The 22,221-nt window shown below is 41.3% G+C and overlaps 1 protein-coding gene across 7 annotated transcripts in view; it reads right to left on the bottom strand.

Moving 5' to 3' along the window:
* RECK (reversion inducing cysteine rich protein with kazal motifs) overlaps window positions 1-22,221 on the bottom strand; it is an 84,454-nt gene that overhangs the window by 30,415 nt on the left and 31,818 nt on the right. For all 7 annotated transcript variants that reach the window (XM_070079038.1, XM_051851404.2, XM_051851340.2 and 4 more), the window contains 4 exon segments: window positions 15,015-15,048; window positions 12,448-12,645; window positions 8,747-9,014; window positions 6,502-6,681 (listed from right to left, as the gene is read on the bottom strand). In XM_070079038.1, coding sequence (XP_069935139.1) covers window positions 6,502-6,681; window positions 8,747-9,014; window positions 12,448-12,645; window positions 15,015-15,048 — 680 coding nt within the window.

The following is a 22,221-nucleotide window of genomic DNA, read 5'->3' as shown; positions in this document are numbered from 1 at the left end:
GTATCCTCGTTGATCCTGATATTATTGGTAATATGTATGTACTTTTGTATATATATATTTTTAGAGATTTATTTTATTTATTTGAGAGTTACAGAGAGAGGCAGAAACAGAGAAAAAGAGAGAGGTCTTCCATCTGCTGGTTCACTCCCTCAAATGGCTGCAATGTCTGGAGCTGAGCAATCTGAAGCCAGGAGCTTCTTCTGGTTCTCCCATGTGGATGCAGGGGCCCAAGGACTTGGGCCATCCTCTGCTACTTTCCTAGGAGCATTAGCAGGGAGCTGGATTGGAAGTGGAGTAGCCAGGACTCAAATCAGCGCCCATATGGGATGCTGGCACTGCAGGTCAGGGCTTTAACCTGTTGTGCCACAGCACTGGCCCCTATTTTTGTATATATTGATCTGTCTTCTAAACAGTCTTGACAGGAATTTATCATTTCTTAAAATCTTTACAAATAATGGACTCTTGCCCTTGTGAATTTTCTCTAATGCTTTCTTCATATTTAATTGATTTCTATTCTTCATTATTTACTTCTTACTCCACATTTAATTTGCTTTTTCTAATTTCTTAAGGTATGGGTTTATTAGACTAGTGATTCAAAATCCTTCTTCTTTATGACTATACATATTTAAAACTAAAATTATCCCTCTAAGGAATAATTAGCTACCTACTATTTTTAAAAATATTTATTTATCTATTTGAAAGGCAGAGTGGCAGAGAGAGAGAGAGAGATCTCCTATCTGCTAGTTTACGTCCCAAAGGCCCACAACTGCTGGATTTGGACCAGACTGAAGTCAGGAGCCAGGAGCTCCATCTGGATCTCCTGCATGGGTGGCAGGGACTCAAGTCTTGAGCCATCATTGCTGCCTCTCAGGTGCATTAGAAGGAAGCTGGATTGGAAGTGGAGTAGCTGGTAGTTGAACCAGGCTTATATATGATATAGTGTTCTAAGCAGTGGCTTAACCTGCTGGACCACAATACCCACTCCCCCTCTAATTTTTGATAAATGCAAATTGTGTTTTCATTAATACGCAGTTGAAAGTATGTTCTAATTTCCTTTGTGATTTCTTCTTTGACTTATATATTATTTAGGAGCATTGTATTTATCAAATATTTGGGAGCATTTCTACATATTAAAATTTTACCAAATTATAACAATTCAGTTGTGTTGATAGAATATACTTTTTTAGGATTTCAATATTTTGAGTTGCTGAGACTTGTTATTTGACTGAATATATGCTGTTAAAATCTTTATGCTCTTACTATATTCTTTCTATTTGTTCTACTACCAAGACAGGAGTGTTAAAATCTTCAAATATGAGTAGATATTTTGCCTCTTTCTTTAGTTATGCTCATTTTTGTTTTTATGTATTTTGAGACTTTGACATTAGGTACATGTATATAGAGGTTTATTATATCTTCATGATAAATTAGCCCTTTATCATTATGAGATGATATTCCTTAGTAACACGAGAGGCCTTCAAAAAGTTCACAGAAAACATGGATTATGAAAAAACTATATGTGGATTTCAAATTTTTTTTGCATTGAAATAAACTAATTTCATTTCCCATTAATTTTTGGAACTACTGTCATACTTTTTTTTTCTGACAATCTCTGCCTTTCAATTGATGTTTTTAGTTTATTTATATTTAATTATTTTTAAAGGCTTATTTATTTATTTGAAAGGCAGAATTACAGAAAGGCAGAGAGAGAGAGAGAGAGAGAAAGAGAGAGAGAGAGAGATCTTCCACCCGATGGTTCACTCCCCAAATGGCCGTTAACAGCAGGAGCTGAGCTGATCCGAAGCCAGGGGCCAGGAGCCAGGAGCTTCTTCCCACCATGGTGCAGGGGCCCAAGTACTTGGGCCATCCTCCACCACTTTTCCAGGGAGGATCAGCAGAAGTGGAGCAACCAGGACTTGAACAGGTGCTCATATGGGATGCCAGCATCACAGGCTGTGGCTTAACTTGCTACACCACACACTGGTTCCAATCTGTCTCTTCTTTTCTGATTTATTTTGATGGATCAAATATTATTTCAGTGTTCTATTCCATATATTCTATTAGCTTCTTAGCTCTTTGTATTATGTTTTAAAGTATTGGTTGTTCTATGCATATGTATCCAAACATTGCAGTTCTCCTTGAATTAATATTTCACCATTTCACAAATAATGTAAGCAATTTACATTATCCTAGTGGCTGGCACTGTCACGCAATTGGTTAACCCCCTGGCCTGAAGCGCCAGCATCCCATATGGGCGCTGGTTCGAGACCAGGCTGCAGTACTTCCAATCTAGCTCTCTGCTGTGGCCTGGGAAAGCAGTAGAAGATGGCCCAAGTCCTTGAGCCCCTGTGCCCGCGTTGGAGACCCCAAGGAGGCTCCTGGCTTCGGATTGGTGCAGCTACAGCCGTTGCAGCCAACTGGGTAGTGAATCATCGGATGGAGGACCTCTCTCTCTCTCTGCCTCTTCTCTCTCTGTGTAACTCTGACTTTCAAATAAATAAATAAAATCAAAATAAATAAATCTTTAAAATAATTGTAGTCCTTCTTGCTACTGTTGGGATATATCTTACTTCTACTTGTTACAAACACCCCAATACATGCCAATAATTTTTTTTTGTTACTTTTGAAAAATAAAGGAACTTTTTTTTTCCATGTTTATTTATATTTACAATTTTTAGTGCTGTTTATCCTTTCCTATAGATCTGAGTTTTTAATCTGTTATTTTCCTTAAGACTGAAGAATACCTTGTAGTGAGAGCTTATAGAAGAAACAATCTAAGCTTTTCCTTTTTTGAAAACCAATTTTTTTTTTTTTTTGACAGGTAGAGTTTTAGACAGTGAGAGAGAGACAGAGAGAAAGGTCTTCCTTCCGTTGGTTCACTCCCCTAATGGCTGCTACAGCCGGTGCTGCGCCGATCCAAAGCCAGGAGCCGGGTGCTTCCTCCTGGTCTCCCACGTGGGTACAGGGGCCCAAGCACTTGGGCCATCCTCCACTGCCTTCCCCGGGCCACAGCAGAGAGCTGGACTGGAAGAGGAGCAACCGGGACAGAATCCGGCGCCCCAATCAGGACTAGAACCCAGGGTGCCAGCGCCGCAGGTGGAGGATTAGCCAAGGGAGTCATGGTGCCGGCTGAAAACCAGATATTTTTAAAATCTAGAAATACCTTTATTTTACATAGGTTTTGAAGAATATTTTTACTGAATTTAAGATTCTTGTTTGATAGCTATTTTTTTCTGACTCCATTTTATAGGGATTCCATTTTATAGTCACTGATCCTCCATTGTTTCTAGAAGACAGTTGTCATTTTTACTGTTCTTCTAATGGATGTAACATTGTCTTTTCTACCTCTCTAATTTTTTTAAGAACATTTTTAATTTATGTACTTTGACTTTATTTGAAAGGCAGAGAGACAAAGAGATCTTCCACCCACTAATTCACTTCCCATATACCCACAACAGCTTTGGAGGAGCTCAGATCTCAAACCAGGTCTCCCTCGTGGGCAGTAGGGATCCAAGTACTCAAACCATCATTCGCTGCCTCCCAGAGAATGCATCCGCAGGAAGCTGGAATCAGGAACAGATATGGGACCCATACCTAGGCACCAATATGGGATATGGGCATCCCAACTGGCATCTACCTGCTGCAACAAATGCCCGCCTCACTTCGGCTAATTTTAATATTCCTTTTTACCTTTGTTTTTTAGCAGTCTGATTATAGTGTGCTAGGTGTGGGTTTTCTTTGCATTTATTTGACAGGGGTTTGCTAAGCATACCCAAGAAGTCGGGTAATGTATTTCAATAAGTTTGGAAAACTTTAGTCAATTTTTTAAAAAAATATTTATTTATTTATTTGAGAGGCAGGGTTACAGAGAGAGAGGTCTTCCAGCTGCTGGTTCACTCCTCAAATGGCTGCAATGGCCAGAGCTGGGCTGATCCGAAGCCAGGAGCCAGGAGCTTCCTCCAGGTCTCCTACATGGGTGCAGGGCCCCAAACACTTGGGCCATCTTCCACTGCTTTCCCAGGCCATACCAGAGAGCTGGACAGGAAGTGGAGCAGCCAGGACTCGAATTGGAGCCCATATGGGATGCTGGCACTGCAGGCAGCAGCGTTACCCACTATGCCACAGTGCTGGCCCTCAATAAAGTTTTTATTTCAGATATTTTCAGTTCTTACCTTTTTTTTTTTTTTTTTTTTTTAGAGACACCGTGTCCCAGGCTTTTTAAATATTTAAAAAAATTTTTTTTTATTTGACAGATAGTTAGTGAGAGAGAGAGAGACAGAGAGAATGGTCTTTCTTCCGTTGATTCACCCCCCAAATGGCCGCTACAGCCAGAGCTATGCCGATTCGAAGCCAGGAGCCAGGTGCTTCTACCTAGTCTCCCATGCAGGTGCAGGGGCCCAAGCACTTGGGCCATCCTCCACTGCCTTTCCCGGGCCACAGCAGAGAGCTGGACTGGAAGAGGAGCAACCGGGACTAGAACCTGGTGCCTCCATCCGGGACTAGAACCTGGGGTACTGGCGCCGCAGGTGGAGGATTAGCCTAGTGAGCCACAGCGCTGGCCTCCATATTTTTTTTTAAAGAGTTTTCATCTCTCACCTTAAACTCTCCAGTCTTCAAGTATATCCATCTTTACCTCTACCTGGTTTCAGTCTTACCCTAGTCCTCAGGTGTGATCTCTACTCCCAAGGCATGGCCCCTGTGGAGTTTCACTGAAAAGCTCAACACGTTTACTAGCCCACCTAATGTGGCATGATTTGAATTTCAAACTGCCCAACGAAAGGTAACTGCTACAAGCTATGTTCGTCTTTAGCTTTCCAGCTATTATTTCCCCCTGGGATGCTTGTAGTCTTATCTGGTACAAGTGCAATTGAGGAGTTAAGTAAGGATTAAAGGTGAGTTTGCCTATGGATTTTGGGACATTTCCTTTTGTGTCTCCTTCCTTTGTGGAATTTTCCCTTCCAATGTCCAGGCTCTCTAGCAGCCCTGAACTCTGATCGCTTAATCCCCGAGCCCAAGACAGCTGCTTTCTGCTTCAGTTCTTTTCCCCATGAAAAGACTTGTCCGTGAGTGTGTCCATGACAGAAAAGTGAATAAATGTGGCTCTTACTCAGTGTAGTTTCTGTCTTTCAAGCAAGATAGCCCTTCTGCTTTTGATTGCTCTTCAATGCCTTGAAAAACAACTGTTCTTTTATATTTTGTGCAGAGTTTGTAGTTGGTGTTTTCAGGGGTGTTATTCTACACAAGCTTGTCCACCTCCACCAGAAACCAGATCCATGTGCTCAAGGTTAACCTCAAACATTTCACAGAATTCAGATTTACTTGATCTCTGAGCTAGGTCCTTATCAGCTAACACTCTATCAGCAGCTGTAAAGACATCTCAATTTTCCTACTCAAAGTAATAAATACTCTGAATACTTTTAAAAGGATAGGACTGTATTAGCTTGAGGTCAACAACATCATCTGAATCAAATATCTAGGACTTCCCTCTGGCCCAACTGAATGCTTCTCTTCCCTTTTGCTTTCTTGATCTCTGGGCTGCAGATCACAAGACCAGCCCCACTTTCCAGAAACTCTCTCTCTCCGTTTTCTCTGACAGTGAGCTCTCTCATCCATGCTTCTGGATGCCCCTTTTCTGTTTTCTTCACTGTTTCTTCAGCCATTAGCTATAGATATATCCCAAGGTTCAGTTTTTGCCCTTCATTTTTTCCTACTAAATGTGACACCTCAGAGAAACACTTACTTGAATGTTTCTGTAACGAAACGGCTTTGAATGCAACAGGGGACTCACTGAGCAGGAACCTCAACCAGTCTGAAAGACTTTGAAAGTAAACTGATCTCAGGGAGACATTTGGATGGCCAAATAGTTCACAAAAACTTATTCTACAATGATTGTTTCCACTGGTGGTGCAGTTGAAGGAAGAGGGAGCTGATTCTTTGAATTCCAGAAGCTTGAAGTTATCTCTAGATTAGAAGAGACATTGTAATAGTGTTTCCTTTCCCTAAGGTGGTTTACTGGGTGGAATAGGATGATATCATAGGGGTGGGCATTGTAGTATAATGGTTAAGCCACCACTTGGGATGACTGCATCCCCTATCAGACTGCCTGGGATCAAGGCCTGCCTCCACTTCTGATCCAGTCTCTTGTTAATGCAACTTGGAAGGCAGCAGGTGATGGTTCAAGCACATGGCAATTTTCACCTATGTCAAAGATCAGGATATGATTCCAGGCTCCCGGCTCTGACCTGGCCTAGCTGTGGCTTTTGCATACATTAGGGGAGTGAACCAGCAGATGAAAGATCTCTTACTCTCTATTGCTCTGCCTTGCAAATAGATAAAAATAAATGAATAAACATTTTAAAAATAAAAATGAAATAATAAAGAATTACAGCTTTCTTTTCACCAAGCAGGAACAAAATCAGAGAGAAAGTGGTGTTTTCACTTATTTAAAAACCAGATAATTAATAAAATACTTCCATTTGATGTATAATGATTTATTCCTACCTGTTGTTGAAATTAGTACAGTAAGTAAGGTTTCTACAGCCCAACTGGCAAGGTTCCCGAACATCTGCTAAACAGGTCAACATGGACACTTCCACTGGATTATATTCACAAAAGCGATCAAACTCTTGCCAACTCTGTGTATTGCCCCAGCTCATGCTGTAAAGTTTAGTGCACAGCTCCCTGAAACAAAAACATAAATGCATAAACAGAAATGAGCCAAATGAATAAATATCTGACTTGCCTAAAACTTGAACCCTGTGACCTATATATTCTGGAAAATATATGCCAAAAAAAAAGTACAAAAGACAACTATCTCCTAGAACTTAGGAACAGAAAAAGTAATTTTTTGCATGAAAAACAGGCCCTTCTTTTATCATTCATCTCTTCCCTTTTTGCACAGTTGTTAGAAAGTTCAGTGCTAAATTTAATGTTCAACTACAGTATTTATAAATCATTAGTTCTTAGCACAATTATTTCCCTTTACATCTTTCTGGCCTCTGCTCTCCCTGTCTCCTTTAAAGAAAAGCACATAGTTCTACCTGACCAAGATGTACTCCCCTATATTTATGTCCAATCACAGCAGACAAAACTGTGACATGGTTCTCAAGCTTCTTTAAGAAATCTGTCAGTCTTAGGGCTCACTAGTGTCTCCCTGAACAATTATCTCAAAGTCAACTATTTCCCTTTAAATATTCCAAAACATCTATTTACTACTGCAGTTAATGTATGACATTCTTATTTTCATTACCCAGTGATTACAAACCAACTTAAGTGTGTGTATAGCTAAGACAGTATCTGTACCATTTCCAAAGTGCTTTACCATATTATATTCATTAGCTTAATTTTATTTATAAAATACATGCATATTATATAAAATTTTCATATTATTGAAATATACAAAGTCACAAGTCAACATTTTCTTTGACTTTCATAATCCTCTCTATGAAGAGGGCATCTTCGCTTTTGTTTGCTCATTGCCTTGCCACTATTCACGGAGCGCCTATTTTGTGCAAGGGCCTGCTCACGGCATTGGCTATGTAGTAGAGAATAAACAGGACAGGTCCCTGTCTCAGTGGAACTCTTACTTCATGGGAATGAGGAAGCCAAGATCAAGACAGAACTTGATCTGAAAACCAGTGCTTTCCCTATCCATAGATTTTGTATTTCCATTGGACAAATTATTTGACATCTTAGAGTTAGTTTTTTATATGCAACACAAGAATTAAACAAATTATCCAGTTATCTTATAAGATTTCATGAAGATCAAATCTAATGGAAATGAAAGCATTAGCAAACCATAATACTTTGCATCAAGGTAAGAGAGAGGAAACAGCATTTCCTACTGAAGTTCTTCTGGGACTACACAGCCATTCCAGTCTCCAGAGACTATGAAGGCAAGAACTCTTGTGGCCGTTCAAAGAACTACTCAGCATCCCTCCCACAAATACATTTATTAACTTCTATTAGCTATTCAATTGCCTTAATTACAGGGCCGATTTCTTTCCCCTTAAGCCCTTCAGTGAATTTACTTTGAATATTTTTCAGATTTTTTTTCTCCATCTTTGGTAAAGTTTGATGAGCTATTCAAGGCACACATCTTACTTATGGTTCATCCAGTTTAGAAACCACAGTTGTATCTCATACTCACTTTAGGATATCCTACATGTGGTTCTTTTCACCCAAACATATCTCTAATATAGCAAACTTCTATTTCATCTGTGTTCTACCATGACTTTAGTTATCTCCACTTACTCTTGTCCACAGATGGTGTTTTCTCCACTCTATATTTGTATTGTTAATTTTTTATCCCTAAGTGTATCACCGTAATGAATGCCAATACAATGCTATCCAACTTGGGCTGTAAATGTTAACCAAGGATATCCAATACAAAAAAATTTGGTTAAGTTCAAAGTTTCACAATAAAGAGAATATCCTTTAGATGTCAGATCAAAACATCTTCTAAATCATAAACTTACTTAAATATCTCTATCAGGGCAGAATTCACACTGCATCATCTTTATGTATTACCCTGTTAAAACAATTTTTCATGCCTTTAAACATAGTGCTATTAGCACTCAACATACAAAATAATGTTTTATACATACAATGTTCAATAAATATTTACTGGATGAGAGAATGAAAGATTTTTATCTCTTCTAAATGCTAAACCCACATAATGGAAGAATATAAAACACACTTGCTAAGCTTAAAAGCTGATTTTAATACTGGAAAATGAGATACTGACCTACATGTTGAAGTGTTTGCCTTAGAACAGCAATGCAACTTGGCCCCATCCAGGCCTGTAGAGGGAGGCGGGTGTACCGTGACACCAGGGTGAACAGACTGAGAGCTTTCAAGGAAGCACTGCCACAGGGGATCTTGAGGCAAGGGCTGGGTCTTGCAGCCTTCGATGAGGCCATCAACAATCTCCATCTCTGTTTTCTTAGACATCAGAATTCTCTTGCAGGCAGTTTGGCAAGCATGGTCTTCAGCTCTGTCGCAGCAATATAAACCTACGTTTTCAGAAGGTAAGTGGCTTCATTAGCTGGTTTTATATCATGCGCTGCTCAGAAGAGAACAGGGCGGTGCAGTGGAAACCATTAACAACTCTGTCAATATCTGCAGTATAGAGGGCCTACAAAATTCTCTCTCCATTACTCTGCAGTGTAGCAAACAGATGAGAAGCTAAATGGATAAGGTCTCTGTTACCGTAATTCCCTACTGTCCCTAATCATGGACTCTCCAGCACCATCCTCACGAAAGTGAAAGGTCACCCTACAGTGAAGAAGTCCTCATGGCAAGAGTATTTTACATTCTTGCCGGCGCCGCGGCTCAATAGGCTAATCCTCCGCCTTGCGGCGCCGGCACACAGGGTTCTAGTCCCGGTCGGGGCGCCGGATTCTGTCCTGGTTGCCCCTCTTCCAGGCCAGCTCTCTGCTGTGGCCAGGGAGTGCAGTGGAGGATGGCCCAGGTGCTTGGGCCCTGCACCCCATGGGAGACCAGGAGAAGCACCTGGCTCCTGCCTTCGGATCAGCACGGTGCGCCAGCTGCGGTGCGCCAGCCGTGGTGGCCATTGGAGGGTGAACCAACGGCATAAAGGAAGACCTTTCTCTCTGTCTTTCTCTCTCACTGTCTACTCTGCCTGTAAAAAAAAAAAAAAAAAAAAAAAAAAAAAGAGTATTTTACATTCTTGGAAAAAGGTATTATAGATCAGTGGACTTATACCCCACTAGTAACAAATAGCTAAAGGATTATGTTCTTGACCTGAGAGAAATACAAATATCAGCTAGCTGTGTTGGGATGTATTTGTGTAAGTTTGTTAATCTAAGTTATAATTTAAATAATAAAGTAACAAACTGACAAGATATAAGTTCATGCTTTTAATTTCCTACAAAGAAACAGAAAAGATGAGAACACTTTCAACCAGGAGGATTTCTTCAAAATTGTTTTCTTGGGTGTCTGATTTTGGAAGAAATTCATACAAGCATATCTGTTGGTAGCCTTTGATTCTAGCATCCTCTACATTAGCACGGATGTGAGCTGGCTGTTCTACTCTTTCAGCTTTATTTATTTATTTACTTTTAGCTGCTATCTCTTTAGCTCCTGCCAGCAGCAGCACTGTACAGTTTTGATGTCAGAGAACACAGATCTGCCTCTAAAACAAATGAAGGCACTTTGTGGCAAATGCCCCACTCCCTGCTTTTCACCACACAGCCACAGTATAGACCTTCAAAGGCCTTAGATGGTGGTCAGCAATGCATACAGCCCTGCTTTTGAGTTTATAAAAACAGGTCTTCAGCCCAGTTGCTCCTCTTCCAGTCCAGCTCTCTGCTGTGGCCCAGGAGTGCAGTGGAGGATGGCCCAAGTCCTTGGGCCCTGCACCCGCATGGGAGACCAGGAGAAGCACCTGGCTCCTGGCTTCGGATCAGCGCGGTGCGCCGGCCACAGCACGCCAGCCGCAGTGGCCATTGCGGGGTGAACCAACGGAAAAGGAAGACCTTTGTCTCTCTCTCTCTCTCTCTCTCTCTCTCACTGTCCACTCTGCCTGTCAAAAAAACAAAAAACAAAACAAAACAAAACAAAACACCCAGGTCTTCAGGGGCCAGCACTGTGGCTTAGCTAGTAAAGCTGCCGCCTGCAATGCTGGCATCCCATATGGGCGCTGGTTTGAGTCCAGGCTGCTCCACTTCCAATCTAGCTTTCTGCTATGGCCTGGGAGATCAAAAGAAGATGACCCAAGTCCTTGGGACCCTGCACCCGCGTGGGAGACCTGGAAGAAGCTCCTGGCTCCCTGGCTTCGGAGTGGTACATCTCCAGCCGTTGCAGCCAACTGGGAAGTGAACCAGCGGATGGAAGACCTCTCTCTCTTTCCCTCAGCCTCTCTGTGTAACTCTGACTTTCAAATAAATAAATAAATCTTTAAAAAAAGAATCAATATAGCTGCTGAGAGTAAAATTCAGTTAAAAAAAAAAAGGTCTTCAATGTCCCAGTGTAAATAAAAACTGACATCTGCTTTGTAAATTAATCTTTTGTCAGTTTGGTCGATCAATAGTTCTTTAGAATCTGAATCCCTCTAAATGAAGAAAAAGGATTCTGGGACACAAAGCTGAGACTTTGATCCCTACAAGGTGCAAGTTCATTAGGAGGCTCTGATTTTTAAAAAATCAGGTTCTTGTCTCATTTTCATGATTTTTTTAAATTAAAGAAGTGCTCATTGGTAAAAAAAAAATGTAAACACAGAAATAAATATATAACGTGGAATAATTAGGTATATAACTAAAATTGTATTGCACTATGCATTTAATTCTATAATTTGCCTTTTTCTTTTTAAAGATTTATCTATTTATCTGAAGGCAGAGATAGAGAGAGGAGGAGAGACAGAGAGAGATTGATCTTTCATCTACTGGTTCACTTCCCATATGGCTGCAACAGTTGGGGTTGGGCCAGGCCAAAGCCAGCAGCCAGGAGCTTCTTCTGGATTTCGAACCGGTGCTCATATGGGATGTTGACACCACAGGCTGAGGCTTAACCTTCTTCTTCTTCCTCTTCTTTTTTTTCTTTTCTTTTTCTTTCTTTCTTTTTTTTTTTTTTTTTTAAGATTTATTTATTTAGTTGAGAGGCAGAGTTGCAGAGAGAAAGGTCTTCCATCCACTGGTTCACTCCCCAAATGGCCGCCAACGGCTAAAGCTGTGCTGATCTAAAGCCAAGAACCAGGAGATTTGCCTGGGTCTCCTACGCTGATGCAGAGGCCCAAGCACTTGGGCCATCTTCCACTGCTTTCCCAGGCCATTAGCAGAGAGTTGGATAGGAAGAGAAGCAGCCGGGACACAAATTGGTGCCCATATGGGATTCTGGCCCTACAGGTAGAGGCTTATCCTACTATGCCAGAGTGCTGGCCCCAAGAGGCTTAACCTTCTATGCCAGAGTGCTGGCCCCTGTAATTTGCTTTATTTGCATCGCTATTTTTTACTTGTAATAAAGATACATCACAATTAAATCAATAATGATCAATTCTCTATGTGTGAATATTTGGATTATTTCTAATTTTGCTCTATTTACCTCATTGTTGCAATGAATATCCTTTATATATCAATAAAATATATTTTCGCAAGTTATAATTTTCTTGTATAATTCTGACAAATGGAACTGCTAGATCAAAAACTATGGTGTATATTTGGAATTCTAATGGTCATTATCTAACTGCCCAAATGAACTTTCCTACCCTCAGACTAGAGAATTCCCAATTCCTCATACCCTAGGCAGTCCCATCTTTCTTGGCACCTTTTAGCTGTGACAATCATGTCCAATCTGCCAAATCTAAACACCAAAGCAAGTCTGGAGCTTCCCAAGGGACCCAGACTACAGATATCTACAGGAATGGATCACTTCCTTTTTATAAAGTCTTTGATCAAAGATTAAAATGAGAAATATATCCTCTTTACTTACTGTCTGTAGGGTTCCGCATGGGATAAGACTGGGTGTAATTGTTCACACAGTGTATTAACTGTGGACTAATAGAGGCACAATAATTTTCCACTGCTTTGATTTGAGATGGACCAGGAGAAGAATCTGTTCGAAAAATAGCTTGACAGTACTCTCGGCAGTTGGTGTGATGACCTGCATAACTGCAACAAACCGAGCCCACTATGAGGAAAAAAGAGATGACAATGATGTGGAAACCTCTTTTTGTTAAAATTAAATCACCATCATGACAAACAGTATGTCTTTCTGAATCTGAGAAATAAAACCATGCCATAGAAGATGAGCACCTAAAACCAGCACTACCATAAGCACAGTCATGTGCTCACTGGTTTAAGAAAGTCATTGTGCATCAGGAACAGCATCATTCCCCTGGGAGAGTCTAGATGCATGTGGAAGTATTTCTGGTCATCGTGATGACTTAGGGACTCGTGCTGACCTTTAGGGCACAGGGGTCAGAGCTGCTACATGTCCTTCAATGCACAGGAGGGTCTCACACAAACAAAACTCTCCCCGGTGCCAAGAGTACCCATGTTGAGAATCACTGAAAGACTTCTTCCTGTGTTAGATTTGTGGGGATTTATAAACAAAGCAAACAAAAGCAAAATAAAATCTCAAATCCTCACATTTAAAAACAGGACCAAGATAAACTAAGATTATTAAGATCATTTAATAAGTTTGACAATTATATGTTTAAAAAGAAATGTAATTGTTAGATCAAAAGCTATGAAAGAGAAATCCCAAAAGCTCTATTTAGCTTGACCATCTGTAAGAATGTGCTTAGACACCCTTCACCTCACAACAGGTATGACCCTGCTTCAATACTGAAACATGGAACTGTCATTCAAAATAAATACTACTCTGGATTTATATATTTAAGGAAAAAAAAAAACCAATGGACTGCCATTTATTATCTGGGGAAGTCAGATGAGTGGCTAGGGTTACAGATGTGAGATATAGATTCATAGTGGAGAAGAACAAGAAACCCACCCTCCTAGGAGTCTAAGGGGTTCTGAAGGAAGCCAAGGTAATGTGGCAGAAAGAGGTGATAAGAACGGCAGATAGGACATTCATGATAGTTATTAGAGATGGATATGGAGGAACCAGAATTGAGTTTTTAGTGAATTTCATAGATCAATAAGCAGGGAGTTCAGATGACTTCCATAAATAATGAGAAGGATCAAATCATATACAAATGAACTAAACTAGAACTAAACTAAGTGATGGACAATAAGCCTCAGTTTCCTGGGCCAGCAAACTGTTTCATACCTATTGTGATAAGCAAATTTTTTTTTTTTTTTGGTTTGTTTGTTTGCTTTTACTTGAGAGGCAGAAAGCTCCCACCCGCTAGTTCACTCCACAAATGCCTGCAATGATCAGGTTTGGACTAGACTGAAGCCAGGAGCTGGGAACTCAATCCAGGTCTCCCATATGGATGGCAGGAATTCAATTACTTGAGCCATCACCACTGCCTTCCAGGATCTGCAAGAGCAAGAAGGTGGAGTCAGGAGTTGGAGCCAGGACTTGAGCCCAGGACTCCTATATGGGAGGCAGGCATCTTAACAAATAGGCCAAACACCTGCCCCACCACCTGTTTTTGACTTGCAATTACTACCATACCGACTTTGACTATTGCTGAAGAGTTCATGTTCATCACAAAGAACAATCATTAGTGGCTACATTTATCATTGCAAACCTCAGTGCGGATAAACCAGGGGTAGTGGTGGGGAACAGTGAGGCTAGAAGAGATAAGTAAGAAAAGGACAAGACACCTATTCTGATTCCTTCATTAGGCTGGTTTTCCACCAGTGTGGAAGGACATGATTATGTGCCCAAGATTTGGGAAAATCCTGGACTAAGCCCCAGTTTGAAAGGGTAGAAGTAGTGACACCTAGTGTTTCTTATTATTCTGACATATCCTCTGCTAAGCTAATCTAAATGAATGTTTGTTCCTGAGATGTGTTTTCCCACCTCTAACTGCCCTTCATCTAGAATGCTCTTCCTCCAGTCTCCTCTTGGTCATTCTTCCAGGCCTCAGCGGCAGCTCCATGAAGTCACTTGTAAGCATCCCAGCAGGATGGTTTCCCTCCTTCCTCTGAACTCCTGTGGCACTTTATAGGTGACACAATCTCATATCCTGCCATGCCCCAGAGCTCTTTCTGTACAGGCATCTGCCCCACCAAGCAAGCACTTAGTCAATGTGCTGGAGAACTGGGAGGTAGCTTGGCATGTGGTGTCAGATAATGTGGATGTGCTTCACTTTTGAAAATGACCCTACTTATTGGGCCATGATCTTCCTCCTGCCCCTTAAGATCTGCAATTAGGACATGGGAATTGCTGGAATACAGGAATGAACTGAACATCCCAGAGGAAAGAGCCTACCAGAATCCTGCTGTGCACATTCCTTCAGATGGCTTTACTAACAGCCTGTTAGAATGCTACAAATGCTGGCAATGTTTAGAACAGCTAATCATGTTCTTTCAACTGTGTTTTGCTCTTTGGACTGCTTGTATGACCACTGACAATATACTTACTTTCATTTCTGCTAATGCAACTGAAAAGAGCATTCTGTAATTAAAGAAAAACAAATAAACAGAAATTAACAACCAGACAGAATTTCTAATTTTATTCCATTTTATATTACATGGAAATCATGATATCAAACTAATTGTTCTCTAAGTCCAAGGCTGAAGACACAGGAACTATGAAATTACATTCTGGTAAGAAGGAAATCATCTTCTAACTCATATTGGGGATCCAAATGATCACCCCGAGCCATGAACTGAAAACATTACAGCAAACATGTTTATGTAAAGCTGTGTCAACATATATGTTGGAGAGGTACTACAATGTATATCTCAATTGCTTCATATAGCATTTAAAACACTTTCCAAAAAATGACCTAAGAAAGGGCAGTTAAGGAAATATATATATGTCATAACCACTCCATTTGAGGGTTGAAAGTACCTGAACAATCATCTCTGATTGTTCTCAAAAGTGGCCATGCCATGGAATCAGCTGGACTTCCCAGGCCTTACATCGTCAACTACAGAATCAGAATGTGGGAGTGTAATAGAGAACAAGGTTTCAAAGGTGGTTCTTACGTAGCTGTCTTGGGATCAGATTCTGGGAATCTCTCTACCATTTTATGGAAGCAGAAACTGCTTCCTTAGCTGGGGAAAGAGTCCTACCCTAGTTCATAAAGTGAAAGGCAGAGCCCAAGACTAGAACTAGTGTTTTTAGAGCTCTTAGATTATCACATCACTTTTCAGCTTTTTGGCTTAGATCAAGTGTAGATTACAGTTCACCCTTTACTAAAGTCATTGTAAGGAAAATAAGAGAAAACAAGAAGCAAACAGGACAAAAATGAAAAACTCCTTATATAATGCCATCTGGATATTCAAGACTTGTTAGCTATGATTAGTATCACTCACAATAATAATAAAAAGCAGATGGAATCAAGTACCCCTTCACTGTTGAACTGAGGTGATTTCAGCTTTTAATTGCAGCTAAATTACAAGTTGGCTAGGTGATGTGGGCTTGTTAAAAGACCAGTTTTACAGATATTTACAATCTAGCTTCAAATACCCATTTATATATAGTATGCGATGCTACTGCATTCATTTTTCTCCCACTAAAGAACAAGCCACACTTGATTTATTAAATTTAAAACAAAACTAACCAAAACATACACCTGTCTCTAAGTCCGAGGCTGAAAACACAGAAGCTCTGAATTGACTTCCCGGTCAAAGGGAAATCATCTATCATCCCGAGCCACTGGCCTCACAGATGAGGGCCAATGAATTCACCCAGGGTGAATTATTCTGCTAGAGACCTCCCCAGGAAATGTAAGAGTTGTGAAAAAGCAAATATTCCTTGTATTCTTTAATAATATTGTTTCTCTCTCCCTTCACTCACATTTCCTCATTTTAATTTGACTTTTCAGCTCCCCATTATAGTTAGCCCTCAATTTGGGCTCACTATTCTCAGGAACACTGTAAAATTATCTAAATCCATATTTAAAAAGTCTGCTAAGAACTTTGTAGCCCCATTTGGCTTAATACAATTTTGACTGTCCCCTTCGAATAAGCTGGTTTTTCCTTTTGGTTTTGGATTTGCAGACCTTGTAGCTGAAGAAGTATGTTGTTATCTTAGTGGCTATCCTGGGTTGCAATGCCTGATTTCCATTTTTGGTATTCTTCTAGCTATTTTTAAAGTCTCCAGAGCAGTGTTTCTCAATTGAGGATGATTTTTGCCCCCAAGGGTACACTTGGCAATGTCTAGAGACATTTTTGGCTGTCACAATTAAGAGGGAGGAGGTGCTCCTGGTATATAGTGGGTAGAGACCAGGGATGCCACTAAACATCCCATAATGCACAGGACAGCTCCTCCCCAGCCCCAACAAAATATTATCCAAACCAAAGTTGGATTTTTTAAATGTCAGAAGTCATCCAATCCAGTCTTTCTTTCTTTCTTTTTTTTTTTTAATTTGACAGAAGCCAGAGACTGAGGTTTGGAAAGGGGAAGTACTTATGGACTACAGCTTTCACTCACCAACAGGAGCTGATAAACTATGGCACACAAACCAAATCTTGTCTGCTGCCTATCTGTGTCCTGTCTGGAACACAGGCAAACACATCTGTTTACATATTTTACATGGTTATTTCATGCTACACATCCTACAATGGCAGAGTCGAAGAGACAGAGACCATATACTCTGCAAACCTAAAATATTTGCTTTACAGAAAAAATTTCCCCTTTACAAGAAGGGACACAGTTGCTTCTCTTGATGTCACATCCAGAGTTTAGAGGTGTTCCTCAAGCACCTCTCATTTCTCTTAATGTTCATTCATATACCTTTCATGCATAGGTTTTGTTTTAAATATTTATTTATGTATTTATTTTCATTTTATTTGAAAGGCAAAGAGATAGAGAAATCTCCCATCCACCAATTCACTCCCCAAATGTGTATAACAGCTGGGGATGGACCTCCAAAATCAGGAACCTGGAACTCAATCTGGGTCTCCCATGAAGGTGGTAGGAACCTAACTACTTGCACCACCATCTGCTGCCTCCAAGGGTGTGCATTAGCAGAAAGCTGGAATTGGAAACAGATCTGGGACTTGAACCCACATACTCTGATATGGGATATGGGCATTCCAAGGGATATCTTAACTGCCAAACACCTGCTCCCTGAATTTGAACTAAGAACTTCTCATATTTTTCCTGGTAGCATCTTTAATATTAATAAATATCATTTTTAAATATTTACCCATTTTGAGTCAAAAGAATCTTCCTTTATTTTGATGAAGTTATCAATTCTGTTTCATTTATTGTGATTTCACAGATGGATAATGAAAGAGTTACTTTGATAAAAGATGCCTACATTTATAATCGCTAACTCTACACTTTCACTGCCTAAACTATGGCTCAATTAGTCTGACAGAGTTTAATACATAGACAAAATGAGTTACAGCATTCACTTAACAGTGTCTTCACTTCTTAGGAGTGATTCTTGGCTGCTCAAAGAAGTCTCTGAATATCAGATGGCCACCTTGTGGCAAAAGCAGGTGGTAACTGGACTCATTCCCTTGTACGGAGCCTCTATTGACCTGCTTACTAATAGCACACTCAATGTGCCTCACCTAACAGCTCCTTCACCCCAATCTGGAGAATAAATCAAAATTACACTGGTACTGATGTAAGGATTTACCACAGCCTCAGGGACCCAAAGAACATGGTATCAGACAGAAGCTGACAGGGTCCCAGGAGAACTTCAAATCCAAAAGCCTTCACCAACCAGTGAGGAATCCGATGGACACAGCGAACAAAGGGCAGAGCCAGGATTAGACCCAAGACTGCTCCACCAGTGGCATTACACTGTCCTGTGAGAACAGTCTGGATAATTTTTCTGACTGTACCCAATGCAAGGCTGAATTTTTGTCCACAGAGTAACACTTGACTTGACTTCTACTTTTAAAATTAACAACTTAAGTTACGGAAAAATAAACACTTTCTTGAGGTTAATATTATTTTCCATAAAAAAATAAAAAGTTGATCCTGAAATCCTTTCCTCACCAGTTCTCTGTCCCACTCCCACTGGTTTTAGAGAAGCACAACAAATCCTCCCATCTCGTGTTGGCAGCAGGTAACCTGCAGCCTAACCTGGCAGAAAATCAAAGCTGCGGCCGTATGAGCCCCTCTCTAGGGCAAGCGCCTTGGGGTACACCTGAGACGCACATGCTGTGGTCTGCCCTCCAGCCCCTATGGATTTATCTTCTCCCCCAGCCACCTTCTCTGCACTTTAATGGCACTTCTCTAACCTCTCTACGTGTCCACTTACTGTAGTCCTCTCTCTCCACTGCCCTTCTTCTATAGGCCACTCCAGCTCCCTCCCTCGTTCTCACCAATGATGAGGATGATGAAAACTCAATAAACACAGATCATAGAATCTTGAAAAAAAAATAAGCAGGTTTGATTTTTGGATATTTTCATCATTTCTGAACAAAAACCAAAAAAAGCACATTTTATGAACCATTATTTAAAGCTTTCTATTTAACTAGGCTACTAGTTAAAAGTAGAGAGGCTACTCTGTTCTCAGGGTCTCAACAAATTAAATTTTGTCTGCTTTTCATAGATGTATTGAAATATCCCCCATTTTCAAGTTTTGCATTTCATACAAGGAAGCCAGTAATCATTTGCTAAGTCAGAGAGGTTAAACAGTTGACCTTTTTTTTTTTTCTCCTTTTTTTTTTTTTTTTGGACAGGCAGAGTGGACAGTGAGAGAGAGAGACAGAGAAAGGTCTTCCTTTGCCGTTGGTTCACCCTCCAATGGCTGCCGGGGCCGGCGCACCACGCTGATCCGATGGCAGGAGCCAGGTGCTTCTCCTGGTCTCCCATGGTGTGCAGGGCCCAAGCACTTGGGCCATCCTCCACTGCACTCCCTGGCCACAGCAGAGAGCTGGCCTGGAAGAGGGGCAACCGGGACAGAATCCGGCGCCCCGACCGGGACTAGAACCCGGTGTGTCGGCGCTGCAAGGCGGAGGATTAGCGTAGTGAGCCGCAGCGCTGGCTAACAGTTGACCTTTAAAAGCAGACAGGTTTTCTAACCTTTTTTCCTTGTGGACACTATAACTGTAACTAAAATATAAGTAAAACAGATTATCATGACCTAGATACACAAGCGATTCTTCAATTTCCTCAGCCTCTCAAATAAGAAATGCCACTTCAGTAGTTAGACAAAAATGAACCCTCAGTACTGAAATGAGACTAATAGGTCAGAGTCTGCTCGTTTACACCAGAGACTGCCTAACTAGTGAAAAGCAAATTCATCGGGAAGTAGCATCTAGAGAGTAACACAAGCTCTAGAAGGAAGCTTGGCACAGACTCCACGCTTGGGCAGACCAACTGCAGTAGCGGCCTCAGTTTTTCACATTTCCTTGTATCTATTTCTTGCACGTTAACTCTGGACATAGCCATGTGATTTGCTATGGACTGGTGGGTATTAGTGAGCTTGAAGCAAGCAGAGGCCTGAACACAGAGTTCTACATTTCCACTTCCTCTCCTGGACCTCTGACAGTGCCACAGGAACATGCTTGAGCTAGCCTGCTGGAGGATGGGAGAGACACACGCAAAGGAGCTGAACTGATTTAGCCAAGGGCATCCTAAGCCAGCCAGCCCTAGGCTGACCTTCCAGCTGACTGCAGAGGCACCAGTGAGCCCAGGTGGAATCAGCTAAGCCTGGCTGCATTAGAAATATATAGCTGGCCCTTAGATTGAGGAGAAACAATAAACTGTTACTATTTAGGCTACAGATTTTGGGGATGGCTTACAATACAACTTCACTGTGGTAAAAAGTATAGTGCTTTGTCTACTCAGGCAGAGAAAGCCTAGATCATAGACATGTATACTGGGTTTCAACAGAAAACTGGTATTTGCTCTGAAACAAAGAAACTTGTACAATTCCAATGTCCAGAGTAGAAACAATTCCGTTAAAACATTCTGTCTGCCGGCGCCGCGGTTCACTAGGCTAATCCTCTGCCTGTGGCACCGACACACCGGGTTCTAGTCCTGGTCGCTCCTCTTCCAGTCCAGCTCTCTGCTGTGGCCCAGGAGTGCAGTGGAGGATGGCCTAAGTGCTTGGGCCCTGCACCCGTATGGGAGACCAGGAGGAAGCACCTGGCTCCTGGCTTCAGATCAGCACAGTGCACCAGCCACAGTGCACTGGCTGCAGCGGCCACTGGAGGGTGAACCAATGGAAAAAGGGAGACCTTTCTCTCTGTCTCTCTCTCTCACTGTCCACTCTGCCTGTAAAAAAAACCAAAAACCAAAAACCAAAAAACATTCTGTCCATAAAGTACCGATTCCAGCACCTACTTACGAGCCATAACTTTTTGTTCATTCTTTAATTCTTATCTGCTCTGTGATGACTTCCCTTTACCCTGTGCAGAGTTTTTCCTCCCAGATTCCAATGTGTCCTATACAGACTTTTAGCAACATACTTCTCTCACAATATTGTAATGGACTATTTGAACTTCTCTCTTTCCATGCATTAGACTGAGCTTTTTGCAGACAGTGGCTAAATCAATCTTTTCATCTGTGTATCCTGAGATTAATAACTAATTAATGATAATTAATAATTAATGATAATTAATAGGTTCAATGAATGTTGAGTGAACGAATGAGTGGCAGATACAAAAACAACTGGACGGACTCTACTCCGGGAACTCAAGAGTTTAGTTCCAAACAAAAAAAGCCATGTAAACACAGAGTTATACACTACACGGTGACAAATGCCAAAATAAAGCATGCAAAGGATTTAGAAGTAGCAATCAATGCTATCTGTATGGAGGGAAGAAGGACAGGCAGGGAGATTTTCAAAGACGCACCATCCACGCCAGAATGTGAAGCAATGGCTGCCTGCTGGAGGGGAAGTACTATGCTGGGACCAGCTCATGGTGCTTCATATCTGATTTCCAGTTATAAACTGGTTGGGAAAAATTCCTGGATGTTTAGCACTCAGTTCTCCCTAGATGCCAGGAACCAGTTTCAGTGTACTACTGGACAGTGGTGTTTAGGAAGCAATCAGGAAGAGGGAATTCCAGGTGGAACAAACAGGTTGTACACTACAACTGAGAAATAAAACTGGCCAACTTGGGAAATTACAGGTAGCCTGCTCAAGTGTAAAGCAGGGCAGAGCTGGGGGATGGAGAGAAGTTTGGCAGACCAGGCCGAGCAGCCTGAACTGTGGTCCACAGGGAAGCCACTGAAGGGTTTCAAGGAAGAAAATTTTAATGATCAAGTTTGGCCTTCAAAGACATACTCTAGGAGAAGTGAAGATAGCCAGTAAGAGGAGAAACTAGACACAGGAAAGTTAGTTTGGCAGCTATTGCTGTACTCCAGAAAAGTGGCATAAATTAGGCCTGTCCTAAAGCAATTATTAACTGAGGATTTGGAAAGGAGACTGATTTAGGACACATTTAGGAGGCAAATCTTTAGGACTTGATAGCTGGTAATTTGTGAGAGGTAAGAAAGAGGAAATAGCAGATAATACTTCTTAGGCTTTTAGTTTGTGTGAGGGGACTGTACTAGTATACTCAAAAAATGTAAGAAAAATTACAAGCGGGTAGATATGCCGCCTGCAGTGCTGGCATCCCATATGGGCTCCGGTTCTAGTCCCAACTGCTCTGCTTCCTATCCAGCTCTCTGCCGTGGCCTGGGACAGCAGTGGAGGATGGCCCA

This window comes from Oryctolagus cuniculus, chromosome 1 (genome assembly GCF_964237555.1).
Source record: "Oryctolagus cuniculus chromosome 1, mOryCun1.1, whole genome shotgun sequence".
Lineage (NCBI taxonomy): Eukaryota > Metazoa > Chordata > Mammalia > Lagomorpha > Leporidae > Oryctolagus > Oryctolagus cuniculus.
Note: the sequence above shows the minus strand (reverse complement) of the source record. Positions and strands in the feature narration are given on the sequence as shown.